The 21,278-nt window shown below is 41.6% G+C and overlaps 1 protein-coding gene across 2 annotated transcripts in view; it reads left to right on the top strand.

Moving 5' to 3' along the window:
* The window catches only part of kcnq5b (potassium voltage-gated channel, KQT-like subfamily, member 5b), a 173,940-nt gene that overhangs the window by 131,922 nt on the left and 20,740 nt on the right, over positions 1–21,278 (top strand). The window contains exons 4-9 of one of the 2 annotated variants that reach the window (XM_050045414.1): positions 5,136–5,311; positions 10,586–10,711; positions 13,496–13,606; positions 14,857–14,952; positions 15,939–16,033; positions 19,993–20,019. In XM_050045414.1, the coding sequence (XP_049901371.1) occupies positions 5,136–5,311; positions 10,586–10,711; positions 13,496–13,606; positions 14,857–14,952; positions 15,939–16,033; positions 19,993–20,019 (631 nt within the window). Of the gene's footprint in view, positions 1–5,135; positions 5,312–10,585; positions 10,712–13,495; positions 13,607–14,856; positions 14,953–15,584; positions 15,674–15,938; positions 16,034–19,992; positions 20,020–21,278 lie in introns of both variants that reach the window. The other variant, XM_050045415.1, reaches the window with a different exon arrangement.

The raw sequence follows: 21,278 nt of genomic DNA on the forward strand, positions 1-21,278 counted from the left end.
CTGGCTGTCCGAGATGTTTATGCCGCATGTCTTGCACTGTGCTGTTCGTCTTTTGCTGTCATAATGGTAATTCCGAAAGCCGAAGACGATGACTCTCGGTACCCCTCCCGCTGACATGTTGATGCCTATCTGATATAAGAGGGCATGTTTCTCCAATAAACACGTAAGGTACGTACAGAGGGCATGACTGATTGACAGGGTAGTGATCCAATCATGACAACGCCTTTCTCAGCCTGCGCTCCTACCGGGTAATCGACATTATTTTTAAATTAATTTATTCATTTTATATTCTAACCGAAAACATGATGTGAATAACACTCAAGTCATTCAAGTCATCGTGTCTCAAGTCAAGTCAAGTCCCGAGTCTTTAACTTCCAAGTCCGAGTCAAGTCTCAAGTCTTTTATTTTTTGTCAAGTCACAAGTCATCAAAACAGCGACTCGAGTCGACTCGAGTCCAAGTCACAATGACTCGTACAGTACATCCCTGCTAATGTGCTTCCCTTTTTTTTCCCGATTTATTTGTGGCTGTTTGTGACAATATCAACATCAACCACCCCAGATTTCTTTTCTTCTTTTTTACTATTTAAATGGGTAAAATCTTATGTTACTGTAGCACATTGATTCGTTAAAAAACATGTGTCTTAAGATTCCGTTTGAATGTTTCAACAGATTTAGAGCCCCGAAGACCTTCAGGCAGACTTTTCCTAGAGTTCAATTTCAATTCAATTTTATCAATAAAGCCCAATATCACAATTTGCCTCACAGGGCTTTACAGCATACGACATCCCTCTGTCCTTAGGACCCTCGCAGCAGGTAAGGAAAAACTCCCTTTAACAGGGGAAAAAAAAAGGTAGAAACCTCAGGACGAGCAACTGAGGAGGGATCCCTCTTCCAAGATGGACAGACGTGCAATAGATGTCATACAGAACAGATCAGCATAATAAATTAACAGTAATCCGTATGACACAATGAGACATAAAGAGAGACAGAGAGAGAGAGAGAGACAGAGACAGAGAGAGAGACAGCGAGAGATGCAGGACAGACGGTCAGGGACATAATTAACAAAGGCTGCCTCTCTGTGCCTTTTGGTTCTAACATCTGGAACAATCCAGAGGTTTGAGTTTGAGGATCTCAAGGACCTAGCAGGCACAAATATCTTGACCATGTCAGACAGATAAGTTGGGGCAAGGCCATTCAGTGGTTAAAAAAAACAATAAAATAATTTTAAAACTAGTTATGTGACAGACAGGTAGCCAGTGCAATGATTTTAAGATTGGAGTAATGTGGGCTCTCTGTCTGGTTTTTGTCAGAACACGTGCTGCTGCGTTCTGTACAAGCTGTAACTTAGCAGTAGCTTTCTTATGGCCAGTATACACTGTGCGATTTTGGGCTGTCCCAGACGAAAGATGACCATCGTGGGAGAAACGTGGCGATATCTTTGGTCGTGGCTCTAAAACGGTGGTCTTACGTCGCACTGTGAGACAGGTTCAAGGATAGCCGTTGTCAACATCTTGCGACCAAAGATAACCTGAGATAAAATTCTGACGGTGTCAGAAATTTAGGATGACTATCTCACAGTGTGACAGCTGCTACGACCTACGTCTACTAATCAACCAATAGAAATGCAGCACGAAATGACACAATGGTCACCAAACCCAAACAAATGATCACTTGCCATGGAGGTAAAATGAACAAAAAGAAGTCTGTGGAACTCCCAGAAAGAGGAAAGTTTGGTGGAGCTGTGGCAGCAGAAGCATTGTCTATTTGATGTTTCCTACAGCTGCTATCATGACCGTGAGAAAAAAGACGCTGCACGGAAGGAAATTGCGGAGGAACTGCAACTTCCAGGTGAGCAAGCTACCTATGGTGGCGCAGATGGATGACGTAGGCTGATGCGGTGCACGCTGATGACGTTGCATATTGACGTACGTTGTAACCTGCGATTCAGTAGTAAACGGCCATCGTACAATCTGCACACATCAAACTTGACGTCATACCAAAGTTTATTAGATCCACGTCTCACAGTGTGTCATGCAATGGTGTTATAAGATTGCTAAAATCTCACAGTGTGTCATGCAATGGTGTTATAAGATTGCTAAAATCGCGTATAGAGGGCATTAGACACACCAGACAGAAGAGCGTCACAATAGTCCAGTTGGCTGGAAATAAAGGCGTGAATCAACTTTTTTGTATCTGCATGGGAGAGAAACGGTTTGACTCTAGCGATATTCCTCAAGTGATAAAAGGACACTTTAGTCACGTTTCTAATATGATGTTCAAAGTCTAGGTCAGGATCAATGATAACACAAAGGATTTGTACATGTTCCTTGGTGTTCAGTGCAAATAAATTTAGGTGGTCAAACATGTTTTCTCTTTCGGCTTTTTCTCCAAAAACAAGAAGCTCAGTTTTTTCTTGGTTTAACTGTAAGAAGTTCTGATCCATCCACAAACTTGTGTCAGATACACATACAGTCAGGTTATTGAACGAACTATAGTCATTTAAATTTACAGAGATGTATAGTTGAGTATCGTCTGTGTAATTATGAAAATGGATCATGTGATCTCTAATAATATTTCAGAGCGGATGTTTTTACAGATTGAAGAGAACTAGGCCTAAAACAGAGCCCTGCGGGACAGCACATGTAAGGTTACCTTTATCAGAGGAGTGTTCATCCATGGCCACATAAAATTGCTTGCCAGTTAAATCGGACCTGAACCATTTAAGAACTGTCCCACTTCTGCATGCAGTGGAAACGACTTGTAGTGATGATTACAGTGATCAACCACTTACATGCATCAAAAATCTTGGGACAGAATCATTCTTTTACACAAGCTGTTTAAATAACTTACTTATAGTACTTAAGTGCTTTATACATATGTGGAAAATTTACTTTACTCCCATTACTTTACATTTATTGCATCTGTTCCCAGCTGGCTACCTGAAGCTGGTGCTGTGTGCACATTGAAATCATGACGTAAAAAAGCAAGCAATTTTCTCTTAATGAAAATTATAGTGTTCTTGAAGCTTATGGCTGTCAGTTATAGAGTCAGAAAGCGAAGGAGGTGGTTTGCAGATGCTTTCACTGACATCGGTACACACCATGACCACACACACTGATACTTAAATTCATACACACACACACACACACACACACATTCATCCTCCTGTCATTCACTTTCCTCGTGTTTTTTTCTCTCTGCACCTTCAAAGGGAGTGAACCTGCTGCAACCCTGTGGGTGCGCCAGAGACGGTCACCTCCTGGGTGTCATTAATGTATTTTTCATGGTGCTGCTGCTGCTGACTTTTCCCCTTTTCCATCTCCCCACTATGGCTCAACTGGTTCGTGTTTTTTTCTGTTAAGGGAAGCCATTAGACACACCTTGGTCAGCACTTTCTCTCACGAAACGGGTTCGGTAGAAGGACAGGAGCAGACGGGATGGTTCTATATGAGGAAAAAAAACGTCTTGCACACAGTACACTAAATAACACTACTTAAGGGAAAAGTTTCACATGAAGCGTCACTGAAATGGAAGATCTGTTTGCGAAGTGGGAAATAGGAGATTTTTTTTTTCTTGAAACATAGGAGCTTGTTTCTGTAACTGTCTGTTCTTTGTGGGTTTGATTGTATTGTGTCAAATCTGTATGTGTCTGTCCTTCTGTTTCTTGTTTGTTGATGTTTGTCAGTCACTGTTTGCAGCACATACACCAGTACAGCTTTCCTGCGTTTATGAGAAGCAAATCTGAAACTAGACCATAAGAGACTCAGTGAGATGTAGAGATTTTAATAATTTCAGAAATACAATGCAAAAAATAAAAATAAAAATGTGTTCATCACAGATCAGTACTTTAGTTCGTCCCCTCCTCCCCACTGTCCTCTTTGTGTCCACAGCAGATTAATGTGGTATCCAAGCGACTTATATAAACATATAGTGTATATAGGAAGAGTACACACCGCAGTATATTATTGTGCTGTTGATGCCCGTGGCAGATTATGTCAGCTCCAGTAATATGGAGCCTTTGTTGGGTTAATTTGTCTCACTGAGGGGCGAGAGTAAGGTGACAACAGTGTGTTGCTGTTATTGCAGCAACATGATAGACATCAAGCCAGTCCCAGATATTCTGACCTCCAGGCTTGGATGAGCCATCCTGCCTGCCTGTTTAAAGGGACAGTTTCACATTAGGATCAATATTAGTGAGATATACTTGCCTTTAGGATGGACTTTTAAGCTATCGGGGTGAACATTTTTCAGCTTCTGTGACAAGTCTACTCTATTTCTTTTTGTTCCTGTGTGTATAAGTGTGTGTAATGTATTCATAGAGCTTCAGTTTGGATGTATTTGGATGATACAAATGTTGATTTTGCATCAAACAAATCATCATTTGCTCAAATTTAATGAACTCAGCTAACCTGAATTACACCAGTGTTCATCAACAAGTATAATAAAGAGGAGACCTTCCTTCAATAGGGTCGCTCCAGATCCGATACAGGGACAGCTAACTGTATGTTGCGTTCAAATGGGGTCATGTTTACCATGTTCACATGAAGAGTCCATATGAACACTTCCTCTGTTGTGGTCTTCACAGCTCTATAAGTGGAAATATTCTGCAAGCTCAAAGTTTATGACTTCATGTGCTCGACTTCCCATGTTGTAAACACGAGCTCACAAGTTTCATTTTGAATGCAGCATTAAAATGAATGGGGCCAGGGGGGTAATGTGGGGGGCAATGGCTCCTTCCCTTCTTCCTACCCCCCTACTTCAGTGTCCCTTTTTTGAACCACTCCCATCTTCAATGTCAGCCTTCATTGTGATCTCAACTATATATATACACCTGGCAATGTTCTCAGAATGGCTTCTGTGGTTGTTCCTGCTACAGTAGGTGTCTCCATGACCACATTTTTCCATGATGAAACACACATACAGACTGACAAGGTGAAAACAATACCAGCCGTCATGACGTTGTCACGGTTGGTAAATCAATTAAGTTAAATATTGGAAATGTATAAAACTTAAAGGTGAGAACATTCTGCCACATATACTGTATATTCTTTCCATGGCTGAGTCATAGTGAGTAATGATTTATGCTGATTTTATTTATCTGAGCCCTTGTGTGTGTTTCATCTCTTACCTCCAGACATCATAGTGCTGATAGCGTCGGTGGCGGTGGTGTCGGCTGGTAGCCAGGGAAACATCTTTGCCACCTCGGTCCTGCGGAGCCTGCGTTTCCTGCAGATTCTACGCATGGTACGAATGGATCGAAGAGGAGGCACCTGGAAGCTGCTGGGCTCTGTGGTCTACGCACACAGCAAGGTGGGCTGGCACACATGAACAGTCAATGCATATACACACCTGCTGTTGCTGTTGTTACCAATAGAACAAGATCTCTCAGAGGTGATGAGCTTTCGGCTTATGATTTACATAGGGCCTTGACTTTGTGACTTCCAGTGTGACATCCTGAACTCACTAAACCATGTGCTGCCCCATACAGTATGTACCATAGATATAGTACAGTGAGCTTACATGGACAGTAGTGCTGGGCGGTATGACCAAAAATTTATATCACGGTATTTTTCAAAATTATATCGATGGACTTTGCCTCTTGCGGCTACAACTTTAGCTCTACAACATTTGCAGAGAATTGTTGTTTGATCGACGTCGGGGTTTTTTTAAAGCCAAAGAACTTCCAAACAACAGACACGGCTCCTCTTTTCGGTACAATTCTGCTGTGTCATGTTCTCGTTCTGGAACTTCAGTTTCGGAACTTTCACTGTTTTTATCCATCTTCACCGCTCAACACGCCATTGTGCCCTCACATACTTGTTTAGTGCAACTGCAAAACAGTCCCCTGTCAAACAATGTCCTGCGGCGCTACGTTCCGCCGCGTGGCGTTCCCAACATTGTGTACGCTACATACTCACCGGTATTGGGGTATATGAAAAATTCATATCATAAGAAAAATAAACACTGGTATTCGGTATGAACCGGTATACCGCCCAGCACTAATGGACAGTAATGATTTGTTTCTAGGATGAGCATTTGAGTATTGTCATGAAAACCAGTTCAGTCAGGACCACTTTGAAAACTGTTTGCAATTTGATCGTTTGCTTGTATGGCTCTGTTCTGGGACCTCTCTGCCCTTCCATGCGCCTACATGGAAAGCCTAAGGCAGAGAGAGCAGCAGCAAAGACCGCCCCATGTACAGAGCAAAGCAGCATCAATGACAAACAGAAATGACACTGATAAGTCAGACACAGCATGAAAAGAAGCAGCAACAGTAGGCAGGCCAGAGCAGTTTAAATAGGGCGTCCTGAATGAGATTCGCCAATTGGTTGCATAGAAAAGAATCATGTGATCTATCAGCTGACTCCTTTCCATCAGTCAGATGCTCCATCAGTAGATTGGGCTGTTTGAGATCAGCTGATGTAGTTGGGATGTGAGCTGAGCTTGACATCATGTCCTGCCTGAACTAACACTATGCTCAGTTTTTGTAGTCTAGGATTAACCCTAATAGGTCAGTGATTGGAATCATCAGTCAAGAAGTCCAGGGTCGACTGATTCAGGCGCAGCACTACTTGTATCAAACTGTACATGATAAATATTATATATAATATTCATAATATACTGTTGGCTCCACACACACATCCCTCACTGTTTGACCAGGAGGAGGTAGAAGGAGAGATGAAGGGATTAGACCTCCGCCACATTGCTTTGGAAATGAAAACAAAGGTTTAGCCCACTGATATCCAAACTCACACCTCCTCCTCTCTCTCCGTACTGCTCTGTAGCGACTACAACCCACAAACAGTGAAGTGTAGTTTTGTATGACCGGTGTGGCTAGCTGGTCGCCAGAAGTCTCATTTGATTTGGACTGGATTTGATGGACTTTGGTAAACACACCTGAGTGCAGGATGAGTCATTGAACATCTGAAACTGTTTTACCTGGTTTCACAGAAAGAAAAAAGCGAGGGATTTTGATGTAAAAATACTCTGATACAGATTTTTCTCGCATATATTTGGCATAACAAGAGATAAATTATCAATTAACACAGAGACACACATTTAAAACTGGGAAATGTATGTATATAATTCATACTATATCCATATTGACTTTCTTTGTGTCACTCTGTGAAAGCATTCATATCGTTTATATTAAATTATCAAACGTTATAAAACTTAATAAAGACAGGTACTGAAAATAGATAGTGTTTTAGAACTTGAACCATTCGACTCCCTGACTTATTCTTTTGAGGCATTTCTTACCTTTCGTACCTCGATTCATTCTCATCTCTCCGTGCTCCACCTCGATCAGCCCACACAAATCCACTGAAAACTTCTTTTTACTTCTCGGTTAGATTAGTATGACCCCCGCAGATGCAGAAGCCACGATAGGTCATTGTTGCTGACACAGTTCTTTGCTTTTAACAAAGCTGAACATTCAGACTGAATAGTCCCCATCACATTTTAAATGAAAGGGAGGATGTGTTTTGTAAGGGATTATATAAAGGGCTTTTTGGGCCACTGCAGATGATTTATGAAAGTTTTCTCACCAGGCCATTGTTTCTAGTTTATACTGAGTGAAAAATTACCACCAAACCAATTATGCAGCCAGAAGATCACACACAGCTGAACTGGCTTAAAGATTCAGTTCATATATGTTGCGGCTTCTGGTTGTATGTAGCCATGTAGATAGTTTTGGTTTTGAGATCTGTCCTCCAATACAGTTAGTGTGAGTGGAATTTCATTTGTGGTGTCTGCAGTTTTCAAAGGGAGTATCTCTTCTGTAGAAAATAGTCACAAAGCATTTTTCTTTTCTTTATTTGAATGCATCGACACTTTGAATCAAATACCTAGAAAATGAAAGAATAGAAAGGACATTGAACTGTTTGCCGTGGTCATCAGACTGAAAGGAAATGTGATTGCTGTTGATAATCATGGTGACAACACACGTCAGTAGGGTCATGAAGTGTGCCACACACACTAGTTTGGAAATGTAGTTTTGGCCTGTTCTTACCCCTATTTTCCTTATTAAACAGAAAATATAACCATCCAATCCAAGTGTCTTTCACCATACCTTGACTACTGTTAGCATAATTGCCTTTTTAACTTAGAAAACACACTTTATTCACTCTCAATTTAAACAAAATAAAACTCACCAAAACCATCTTCGTTAGTCTTGTCAGTCATCTAGGTAGTTAGTCCACTGTTCCAACAATCATCAGCTCTGGTTTGGTTGAAATTACTTCTTAAAGGGAACTTCACCTGTTTTTAAAATTCATACATTCCCCTATGGTCTAAGACAGTGGTTTGCAACCGGTGGGTCATGGTGCCAAACTGGGTTGTGGGCCAAACATGTCAAGTTTGTAAAAAAAAAAAACACACTTTATTTTTAGATACAGTAAATTTCCTAGCAAGCTACCTCAACGACATGGCCAAATGCAAGTATGACGCTCAATGTATTAAACCTTTTGGACCTCGAACTAAAGACTAAGGAGAAATGTGGACTTTGTGGCTGAACCAGTTGGGAACAGCTGGTCTAAGATCAAAATATTAATAAAAAACAAAAAAAAGAAAAAATAGTAAAAATGAACAAGTCTCTCCCAAATCCAAAAACTACAATGCTAAAAGTTTTGTGATGTCATAGGGTATAAAGTCTGGAGCTGCTCCTTAGATAGTGAATCGTGAAAGATGTTGTAGATAACAGTGATTATAGGACTCTCTATCTGGGTACATTTTTGGTTTCAGAACTGGGAACACTACAGCAGAATAAGGCCATGTCCACATGGAGACGAGATTAGGTGTATCCGCAACGGTTTTTTATCGTACAGACCTTTCGTAAATACGGAACCAGCGTTTTATGAGCCCAAATAAGCCAACTTTCGAAACCGGGTCCCAGAGTGAAAAAATCTTAAGACACCACCTTCGCGTTTCCATATTTACAACACAGTACGCCTCTTTTCTGAAATGATGACGCCATAACCCCACCTCTCCTTTAACCCACATGCGCTAGTCAATATTCTCCTGCAGTTTTGTAGTTTTGTAATCAAGTGTGACCCTAAGTAGCAGCTCTACCTCGTCGTCAGTCCATACAACGCAGGCTCCTCTGGCATTTATATTTTCCATCATCTTCTTCTTCGTGTTTGTTTACATCGCACAAGTTTTATGCACATGCTCTGTTTCTTATTCTCTGTTTTTGGTGTACTTTGTGGCAGCGTTGCAGCGCCACTTACAGGCCTTGCATATATACTACAGCGTTTTCAGTGGCTTCATGTCTACGTACCTATTCCGTGTTTATGGAAAACTTTTAAAAAACGAAATCAGTTCCGTCTTTGTTTGGATATGGCCTAAAGCTCACTTGGTTATAAACAAGAAAACAAACATTTTGTGCGTTCACAAAATCAGGCTCCAGACTTTATACCCTATAACCTCACAAGTTTGAGACTTACTTCTCTGGTTTCTGGCTTTGAGAGAGAGTAGCTCACGCTCACAAATATTGATTGAACCCTCCTAGACCATGGCAACGACATTCTGAATTCAGACGATGTTAGATGTGAAAATATGCAGATCTGCAGGATGTTTATCCCCGGGGTCTCTCTGCCTCCCAGCTGTCTGCTGAGCAGCAACTCTCACTCCTTTGGAGGCAGCTACAGTAATTTTACATCATGTTTCAGCAAACACGTAATTAATGGCAACAAAATAAACAGGGGAATAACAGTTATTTTAAAAGTAGCAGATTGCTTATTTAAAAAAAAAAAAAGTAACTTGTGCAAAACCTCACCTGAGTGAGTTTGCGACAAGCTGGTTTGATCATACAGAAATTAGCCTGCTACAGTGGAAGCAGTGGCAACGGTACACATTAAAATGGCCCCCGCTCTGACCATCCTGCGATGTTAATTTGTTCTACTCTTGTTCTGTTTCTACAGACATAACATACATCTAATGCTTGAGTAGAGAATGTGTATCAGCAACAGCATCCACCAGGATCCATGAGCAGCAGTAAGAGTGGATAGCAGCAGTGGGTAAAGTTCATTGACATAACAGTGGAGTCTGAGCTGGAGATTGGTGCATTTTCAGAGTGCAGTGCAGTGGGAGCCAGTCCAGGGTAGTCAGCATCAGCTACTGGAGGGCTGTGTATGTTGGTGGTCAGGACTGGGACCCAGACCCATGGCAATATCCTCTTACTAATCATGTTAGAATAAGTAGAATCTTCATCTACATCTGCGTTGTTGTCAGAGTTCGTTGTTTGTTCGGTATTTGTTTGGAAGTACTGGCCTGATAACAGCAACAACATATGTACCTGCTTTTGTGCACTTTGGTATTAGGGTTTCTATGAAAAGCTCGCACCCAACTGTAACAGCTAGAAGGGACAGACTTGAATTTGACAAAATAATCTGCAGTGATTTAAAACAACTTTTGCTGGCATCACCTGGTCATTCTATCACACAGAACGTTTTGTCCTCAGAGTTCATAGAAAAACCGATTTAGTTTGATCAGCTGTGAATGCTCATATGCCAGAGTGCTTGTGCATTAACTTAGTTCTCTTTTTTTCCCCGCATTCACTCTCTAACCTTTGACCTCTGTCTGCAGGAGCTGGTAACCGCCTGGTACATCGGCTTCCTGGTTCTCATCTTCTCTTCGTTCCTCGTCTACCTTGTGGAGAACAAGTTCAACAAGGAGTTTGCGACTTACGCTGATGCTCTGTGGTGGGGCACGGTGAGTTTGGAAGAATGTCTCCAGCTCTGTTTGCCAGGATTCAGTGAAAACTCAAAATGGGAATGATGATTTCAACACTTGCCAGACAAGCTTTTATTCCACCTCCTCTATACGACATCACACATTTTACTGTCACTGTAGCCTCACAACAAAATTATAGTTTACAGTCCTCAGTCCTCAACAGATATTGGAGGGTGGGGAGTGACAGAAGCATCCACTCGTCTTCGGTGTGTTTGTTCAGACTTTGATGGATTTATATCTCTTTCCCGATGGCAAGGGGACAAACAGACTGTGACCTGGATGGGTTGTGTAGACGGCTGGCAGACACCGTGTCCAGGCTTGTCAAGGCTATCTATAGCTGTATGTTGTATTTCTGAATTGATTTCTTCTCACAGTCACAGCCTGGTTTCTTGGGCAACAGGACATTTCAAAGTTACACTTCTTAGTAGTAGTAGTAGTAGTAGTAATAGTCGAAAAAGGAATGCACATAAAAAAGAATAAATAACACCAAGGAAAAACAAAGGGAAAACAGAAAGTCGACCAAAAAGGTGAAGGCTAAAGCAGAAGCGTATTATACCTATCATGTTTACTTAGTATATGCTCAAAAGATACTCATTCTCTACTATGTTTAGGTAAAAAAAAAAAAAAATAAGACGGCAAAAATAAATAAATATAACAGAATAAAATAAAAAAAGAAACAAAATAAAAAATCCAAAAAATGTAATACACAATGACAATGATGATTGATATTTGTTAACCATCTTATTTTAAAATTATAAAAAAAAAAAATCAATCAATACAAATAAATTTAAATAAATTTATGATTTTTAAATAAGATTAAATAATTATTCTTTTCAAATGATGTTATAATAATAATAATAATAATAATAATAATACATTTATTTTCAATATAGCACCTCTCACGGAAAAAAGTGCTTTAAAAAGTACAGTGAAACAATAAAACCATAAAACATGCAATCAATAACAACAAAAGCAATGTAACAATTAAAACAAAGCAATAAAAAATTTAAATAAAACAAAGAACAAATACAGGCCACTGAGGACCCACAAAAAAACACACCAGGGAACAATCACTAGACAATTTAGGGTGGAACAAAGGCCATTTTAAAATATTCTTTTTATTTCCAACACAGTTTTGATTCCCTGTCACAACCATTCCCACAAGTAAACCCCTTTGATACGTCAGCACTGTTACCTCTTCACTTAAATGTAACCTGCATTGGAGGCTATTATTTTCTGCAGTTTGTCATTGCCTCTGAGCATTGACAGCTCCTCCATAAACATTAGCTCTGTGTGGCTCCATTAACCACCATTTTCATACCAGCTCAAAAAATCATAATGATGCCAAATGGCTGCAGCCGTCTTTGTCATAATCCAGACTGATCTGTCTGCCAAAACAGAGAGACAGATAGATAGGTGAATAGGTGGATATACAGTATGTATAGATGGAGAGACAGATAAAACAAGCGGACAAACAGAGTCCTGGAGGCGAGCAGGGAGTTATAAAAGCGGTGCCAGCTCCGGTTCACAGCCAGGTTTATTTGCTCCTGTCATTAAATAATGAATACGCCACATTAATGCTCCTATTCAGCCGAACACATGTAAGAGGCTCTCTTCACTGGTCAGATTTTGATGTGCTAAGTGCCATCACTATGAATCATCATCACAATTAACTCTGTTTCTTCTTTTATTAAAACGTAATCCAGTGGCTCCTTTTCTTATCTTAGTCCTCTCTTTGCTTCATCGCAGCCGCTTAAAGGTATAACATTTTCAAAATGGCCCCTCAGTGTGTCTTCACACATCATCCTTATAGATTGAAGTAGGTCTTCACACGTAAACAATAACAAGAACGCACATACTGTGCTTCAGAAACCTTTTTTTAAGGCAGAATAAACATTCCGCCTCAGGCTCTCATCGCTGTTCTTGAAACCAAGGCCGTACAGGCTCGCTCCACACAGGTCTAATCACTCGCACTGCAGTGCCTGAAGGCATCATTGCAAATCACGCCTCTATGTGGCAAAGTCGAGCAGTATGCAAAAGAAAAAACATGCAAATATTGCACAGTCATACACACCAAAAGACGTGTAACTCAGAAGAAAAATAACTGAAAATGTTTGGTTAGATAGACTGATTATAACTCATTATAACTCATTTGTTCTAATCAGAAACACTGTATTTAAAGACACAGGTCAAAAGTGAAAAGAATAAAGTCAAAACATCTCGATCACTAGTTTCAAAGTTATGTCCCTTTGTTGTAGGTTATCTTGATTATTTTGCTCATTTAAACCATTTATATTCCTGCCTATTACTATGTATTTGACTGGTCATCAGTCACTTGAACGCGCCGTCATCTGTCATTGCGGCTGTTGTCGGCTGTCAATGAGCTGTCGTCTGTCTGCAGCTCAGTCGATGTGATGTATCCTCTGCTGTGCAAAGAATTGTGGGTCAGACTAGCCAGAAAAGCATAGTGAATGGATGCACTAGAACATCCCGGTATTTTTTTCTCATGCAACAATGAAAAATGACGAGTAAAAACACCTTAATAAGGTGCCCTTTATTAGGCTTAATAATGGCTTTGTATGTTAATAATAAGACGTATACCAATGCTGTAAGCCATTATTGACAGCTTGGGTTGCCAAGTTGTGAATAAATTCTTCAAATAAGTGTAGCATCACCTGGAAATTACTCTCATTTGTATAAATTGCCAGAGCCTCAATGTGAGAATCATTCAGGACCTGAACATGACTCATTTGTTTCCCACAGATCACGCTGACAACCATTGGTTACGGAGACAAGACACCAAAGACATGGACAGGACGGATGCTGTCCGCAGGGTTTGCCCTCCTTGGCATCTCCTTCTTTGCTTTGCCAGCTGTAAGTCTGTATTCTTAGAGGAGATCCTTTATTTATGTATTTTTTGTCAGATTTTTCAGTGCTCTTCTGACACATGAGTTTGAAGGTTTAATTGGCTGCAGGCAGGTTATTTACACAGCAAGTGTGCCACTTTATTTTTGTATTTTTTGCCTAAAATTTGATTGCAGGCCTGTGAGGTTTATCTTAAGGGAAGTAAAAAAATATTAATTTAAAATTCAGACAAGTTGACATTTACTTTTCTTTCACTTTATATGTGACGGGGTTTTTACTGTATATGAGGGTTAAAGTAACTAAACTAAGTTTTTAGAATTCTTACTTTGACCTCTAAGTTTGACAGTTGTTGCAATACACCAGCAACAAAGCAGAGAACAAGAGGAACAGCTGATGTAAACATAAATATTAAACAATACAGTTTCCAAACTATTCCAGAAATTGGCTAGCTTCATGGATACACACAATATGTTTTGGCGAAACTATATTAGGCTTCACAATTAACCCAGTACTAAACTCGATCGTTACTGCCCCAAGAGAGGGAGTTCAACTACCTCAGGGTCCTTTTCACAAGTGAGGGTAGAAAGGAGCGTGAGATGGATCGGCGGTTTGGCGAGGCTTCTGCAGTGATGCGGGCACTGTGCCGATCCGTCGTGGTGAAGAGGGAGCTGAGCCAGAAGGCAAAGCTTTCGATTTACTGATCCATCTACGTCCCAACCCTCACCTGTGGTCATGAGCTCTGGGTAGTGACTGAAAGAATGAAATCGCAGATACCAGCGGTGGAAATGAGTTTCTTCCGTGGGGTGGTTGGGCTCAGCCTTAGAGATAGGGTGTTAGAGGTATTCCGGGTACGTCCCACTGGTAGGAGGCCCCGGGGCAGACCCAGAACACGCTGAAGGTATTACATATCTCATCTGGCCTGGGAACGCCTTGGGGTCCCCCAGAAGGAGCTGGAAAGCGTTGCTGGGGAGAGGGACGTCTGGGGTGCTTTGCTCGGCCTGCTGACCCCGTGACCCAACCCCAGATAAGCAGATGAAAATGGATGGATGTATGGATAAACTCTATCACTCTACTCCTGAGATACTCTGGAGATAAATAGTGCCACCTTATCCACAATGTCCGTAGCATCAGAGAGAATGTCATTTTTCATGCAGCCACAATAGGCGTTCTCATTTGTGTTGTTACATCTTTCTCAGCAGCTCACTGAATCTTTGCTGTACACATGCATACAGTATTTAACCCTAATAATATCACACCAGGGTATTCTGGGCTCAGGCTTTGCCCTGAAGGTCCAGGAGCAGCACAGACAGAAGCACTTTGAGAAGAGGAGAAACCCGGCCGCCTACCTCATCCAGGTAAAGCAGAGAGCCTGCTCTCTTCCTGTTTCTTTGACACACATTAATGTTTTTAGGCTGGAGAATATTGTTATTATTGTTATTAATATTGTTATCATGAATTGTTGCTGTTATTCAAAACAATACACCTCAGCATCAGCTGAAGGCTTGCACAATATTAAATGTGTTTACATGGTTTTATGATTCTCCAGGTTCTCTTTTTCCCCCAAAACTGAAACTACCAAATAAAAAGCAGATAGCATGTAGCTTCACTCTGTCCAGCCCCCTCATCCTCACTTCTCACTAAACGCTCTCATCTCTGGGAGGTTTTTTCACCCCTTCCCTTTTTTAAACCCAGAAACACCAGTTTGACAGACCCATTCTTGCCACTCCCCCTGTCTGCTTCACACATTTCCTTCTTTTCCAGCCACACGCCTTTTGTTTCATCCGGACTTTTAGTGGTGCCGACCTCACGTTATTCTCCACACGCTTCCTCCTCTTCCTCTGCTCCCTCACCTACTTTCCTCCCACATGCTTCTCCATTTTCCTCCTCTTTTGCTTCCCCCTCCCACCTTTCTCTCCCATCTTATGTTCTCATCTCCCTCTACCTCCTCCTGCTCCTCTTCATCCCGTCTGTCCCCATGTTGTACCAGGCTGCGTGGCGTTATTACTCCACCGACAGCACCAGGCCCTACCTGGACGCCACTTGGCGGCACTATGAGAGCCTCCTGCCTTCCCACAGGCATGTATCCATGCCTGACCTCCGCCCAGCCACAGACCACACCTGTTTTTTGGTTTTCACTAATCAGCTTTTTAATTTGTTTTCTTTTCTATTCTCCTCTTCCTCTTCTTTCTCCTCCTTCTGACCCCTCCTCTGCCTTGTTTTTGTTGTATTTATTTATTTATTCTTTAATCCTTCCCATTTATTTATTTATTGTTTGGGGTTGGGGGGGGGTCTCCTCTTTGTATCTTTTTCTCCTTCCTGGTTTTGTGTATTCTGCATGCAGTGTGTTTGGCGTAGTTATGCGGCTGATGAGAACTCGGTTTCCATTGCTACCTGGAAGCCTCACTTGAAGGCGTTGCATACCTGCAGCCCTACAAAGTAGGTACAACTATGGCAGCTGGTGTCTGTATTTGGTGTCTGTGCCACTCAAGCCGTCTTCTCCTGTACTTCAATTCTGTACATTTTAAGTTTTAAAATGATTCTACCTTTTTTTCTGCTCTGTCTTATTGTTTATTGTATCGGTGTTGCTCTCTTTGTTTAAAAAAGTAATATATGTACATTGATTTCATGATTTTCTTTTCCTTATATGAAATCGGTTCACAGCCATCAATTAGACTGATCATTTCCAGGCTCTGTTCGTCTCCGCTTGCTTGAATAAACAGAAACACGCTGACTTCTAAGGCATCTCCAAACAACCTTAATTTTTGTTGCAATTATATAAATGAACATTTTATCCCTCGGCAGAGTTCGCACTGAGTCAGGCTCTCTGTATTTGACTGAAGTCAGTTGAGTGCTCAATGGGCCAGGAACCTTCACTGATGTCACTTTGAAGGTCTGAGGCAGCAATTTTAGCATTATCTCAGTATCTGTTTATGACGGCGCTTGTGGCCTCAATGAGCCTCTAATTAGCCCTGAGCTGTGGGCATCGACCCCACTGCACACCCTTTGGTTCTCTGGTGGACGAGCAGAGCAGAGCCTGGGTCAGGGGGGTATGCTAGAGACTGCATATGGAGCCAAGCAGCTGAAAGTCAAGAGTCGGGCATGCTGGAGGATTTACCAGGAGCTGGAGAGGCAGTTATAGCAAGTAAGAGGAGAGCCAGGGTCCACAGGGCATGTTGGAGAACCAGAGGGACGGCGGGAGGTCTAAGGGGTCTGTACCCTCAGCTGAGTGCCCGCTGTCAGCTGTCCTCCAGTGTCCACACACCCTTGGATGTGGAGCCTCCGATATGCTTGTGGGGCCTGGCTTTCCTCTCACCTGCTTTGACTGCCTCTCCAGCCCCGGCAAAGCCTCCAGATTCTTTCAAACAAAACATGTATCAAAACTTTATAAAATATGATGTTTTGTAATTCATTAAATTACCTGCACTGACAGAAAAAGCTTCGCAGCTATGGTCAGAATAAACACTCTTGCATTGCACGAGCATGGACACCTGTCAATCCTAGCACTTGAATGCTATGCAGGGCGTGTCCTGCCAAAAAAGGCAGTTGGATTGTAGAGATGGGATTCTAAAAGGTTGTAGAGAGTAGTGCACTGTAGGAAACATAGGCCCTGATCACACAGGAAGCATTTTAGAAGCTGGAGGCAGCTTTTTGTTATTGGTGTTAATAAGAATGAAGCTTTTTGCTCACTGTTTTTAGGTTGCTGCACGCCTTGTGTTTCTGCGCTTTAGACATCTGGCATTCTTCGGAGTGCTCTGAACTCCTTGAGTAGAAAAAACTTCAACTCAGAGCGGAAAAGCACCTCACATCATCTCTGCTTTTTTTTTTTTTACCATTGTCCATTCGGATAATGTGAGAGGTTTACAGTTGGTGAACAATGCAGGAGAAACTGGTGGTGTCCAGCTGCTTGGCAGGACCACTGTAGTTAGTATTAATTTTTGTTATACAAGCCCAACGATAGACAGCAGATTGTCAAACTGCCCCTGTGTCATCCTAAAATAAGCCTGGAAACAGCCATCATCGAGGTGAAGCTACTGGGCCAGCTGGTGGTACTTCCCCTGATCGCCCCTATTTTTGAGGTCTCATGTACCCACACAGATCTCTGTTTCCCTGTGCCCACATCATCTCTGCTTTTTTCCCATTGTCCTGTCGGATTATTTGAGAGGTGGGCCTTCTGTGGTGGTCACGACAACAACTTTACAGTTGGTGAACAATGGAGGATAAACTGGTGTGTGAGCCTCCCTTTTTTTAGGGTCTCATGTAGGCCTACCCATACAGAGCTCCATTTCCCTATGCCCAACAAACTATTTGCTCACAGCCTCTCGCCCTCATCCAGAGGGGTCCATGCCATTGGTCCGTCAGCCATTGGCCCGACATCCCATTAGTCCGACGGTCCGCGGTGCTGAACGGCTCCTGGCGGGCGTATTTCTACCTTGATGGTGCGCCACGACCGGCTCTGGGTCAGCTGGGAAAGGCTTGAGGCGAAGCAGGCTCACGGCTTATGTGTTTCTCACTTTCTTTTTCATTTTAACCCACACCATGATCTTTTCCTGACCCTAACCAAGTGGTTTTAGTGCCTAAACATAACCAGACCTTAACCACAGGGCATCATGATGATTTCGGAACGGACTTCGGAACAATGGGTTTAATATGGTCGGAACAATGGGCTGTCGGACCAATGGGCAGTTCCCCATCCAGAGCAACAGCAAGCACCCTCTGCCTGCCCACCCACATGCACACAAGTGATGTTAGCAACAGTTAAGTTAGCATGCAGAAAGTTCCTGCTGTTCTCCTGTGGTGCAAGTTAAGAGCATAGAGCTTCCTCATTCTGGATATTATATTAGTAATGTCAACATGTGACACTAGACGTAAGCTATGTCAGATTCAGTTTAAAACAAACCACCACCTTATTTAAATCTAAAGCTCTGACCACATGGCTAAATATTGGCTAACTCTGCACCCTCAGATAACTGGGATGGTTCCTTTTTGGGACATCCTCCAACCATTCGTTTTGTAATCTGTACAGTTTATAGCATAAAACACAAATTTTCATGTTGATCTCCCAATCGAGCACTCATTTCGGTTTCTACCCTACATGTGCCTGCACATGTCCCAATGGCGTCCTTCAGAAACCCGTCTACAGAGCCTGGAAATATTAGGAAAACCATCTATGAGGCATCTAGTATGTAGCCTAGTTATGCAGTCATAATGACCTTTATGTACAAAACACATAGGCTACTGTACTTGCTGACAAAGACACTTCTTAAAGTGATTAAGTGAAAAGACCATCAGTCACTCAGTCACTACCTTCTCTTGTTGCAAGTGCTTCTTTAGTTTGCTCGGAGATTCTGCATTGACCTGCATGTTTGTAGTGAGCCTGTTCGTTGTTTAGGTCTATTTCCCCAGGACTGCTTATTATTGATTCAAGTGTTGCTACCTTCAAATCTTCTGTAACAGTCGCTGACAATGCCTTTAATGCAGCAATCTTTCTGGCATGCTGATTTACTGGACCATACCAGTGTGTTTGCAGGTTTTAGGTCTTTTACTACAAGTCATATGCACAGTCTTTTTTTTTTTCCTCAATAATTTAATGCCAGGCATCCTTTGGCTTCCATCTATTTCTGTACAGTGTCAAAACAAACAACGCTTGTATCTGAAAAGCAGCAGACTCTTGAAACACTTCAGTTGTGTAATCAATTAACATGGACATCAAGTTAGTTACAACAACATCCTGCGGCTGGTTGGTACAGAGGCGCTGTAGGCGTCAATCCACCTAGCTCAGAGTGACCAAAGAAACATTAACTTCTGCCAGCTACGAGCAGATGACAACAACAGTGCTTGGGAAATAGCCAGATTGCAGCGGGGATTTCCCACACTTGACATTACGAGCGTGGGGCAATCCCCACAAAAAGAGGCCTCTAGAGCAAAGTGCATTTGAAACACAATTTTAAAACTATTATATTCAGCCACTGACCTTAAGTATTGTGATAATATCATATCATGGTTCTTCTGGTGATTCCCAGCTATACTCAGTATCACTAGAACCTTTACCCCAAATGACCAGTCGTCTTTTTTCTTAACTATAATGGTAGGCTACTTGGACAAAAGCTAACGCAGACTGAATGTTCACTGTTATATTACTTAATCTAGTTTCAAGAGTCTGCTACTTAAGTTTTATAATATACGAAAATATACGGAAGTCAATGGGAAAAATGCATTCAAATTTCTGAAACACAGCAGCATGCTTAGTTTTGATGTCAAATTTTTGGGATTTGTAATAAATGGGCTAAAAGATGCAAAAGCACTGGATGGTCTTTTAAGCACAATTGACACTGATGTTTTATGATAAAATACTTTCTAACATATCTTTTTTTCTTCTTCTCATCTGTCAACTGCAGGAAGGAGCAGGGAGAGTCGACCACAAGGTTTGTAATTGCTGCTGCACTGTCTTCTGTTATGTTGTAGCTCTGTAATTTAGGGGTCAGGCAGAGTTCTGGATAGTTCCTTAGTAACATTTTTCCCCCTCAATTTTAGCTTTGATTAAAGTAAAGGTCTTATATGGCTGCTTGACACATACGATTTTAGAAGGTTGGCATCTTTTTTTAAAGAACACAAAAAAAGACATGCTTATATTCCTTGAAAGAATCATTCACCTGTGAAATGACCTTTTTGTATTTTAATCACTCACAGTATGTTGCCTTGAATTTTTGAGATTTTTATGAATTAAAGTCATTAGGGACCACACTGTTCGACAGTTTATAAACTGTTGTTAAACACGTTAAACACGTAAAACGTTTTCTTTGCGTATTCAAGGCAACACACAGTGAGTAATTGCTACACAGTTGGTCATTTTCAGGTGAAGTACTCCTTTGAGCCTGTGTATATTGATTTTGTGGACACTAAAGCCTTGTTTCCACCAAACACATCCGGTATGGTACCTTTGGAACCAGAAGTAACCCTTCAGACATGGTACCTAGACCCTAGCGTTTCCACTGCAAACAGTACCCTTTCATATAGGTGCCGTTGTTGTCACTCACTGCTCCATCTAGCTCTCACTGTATTTCTTCCTTTATCAGTCTGCACCATTGTTTATCGTCCACAGAACGGGGTTGTACACCCACATTTTCAGAAAAAAATAAAACAGGCTGCAGTGAGAGTCTCTCTCCATGGGATATTTAAAAACAGTGGGTTTGTGCATTCAGTCCTTCTCAGCCAAGCTCAGGGGTTAAGTGTTACTAGAGCCCACAGGAAACACTTGATGATCCTCTTATTGCGTAGAATGGTTCCACTGGTACCATCCACAACTTTTCACAGTGGAGACAGAAAAAAAAAGCAAATGGAACGGAACTGAACCGTATTGTAAGGCTAGGTGGAAACGCGGCTTAAGAGGCTATACAACAGGCTGTAATCACCACATTGACATATTATCACCTTATAAAGTCTGGGCAAACATGTAAGCAAACAGTTGCTCATTTACACACCCAGCAGAATTGGAGCAACATAGCATTGATTTTGCTGAATTTCTCGTTACATTATTAGGTGATTTTTAATCATTAGCTAGTCGCTTATTTTGTCTGCTGATGCTAGACAGGCAGCGCACACTGTGGTTTAACAGCTTTTTCACAGTTTTGAGGTTGAGTGCAGTGAGAGTGAACCGAAAGAGTAAAGTTGCATCTGTAAAACC

Source organism: Epinephelus moara, chromosome 5 (genome assembly GCF_006386435.1).
Source record: "Epinephelus moara isolate mb chromosome 5, YSFRI_EMoa_1.0, whole genome shotgun sequence".
NCBI classification, from domain to species: Eukaryota; Metazoa; Chordata; class Actinopteri; order Perciformes; family Serranidae; genus Epinephelus; species Epinephelus moara.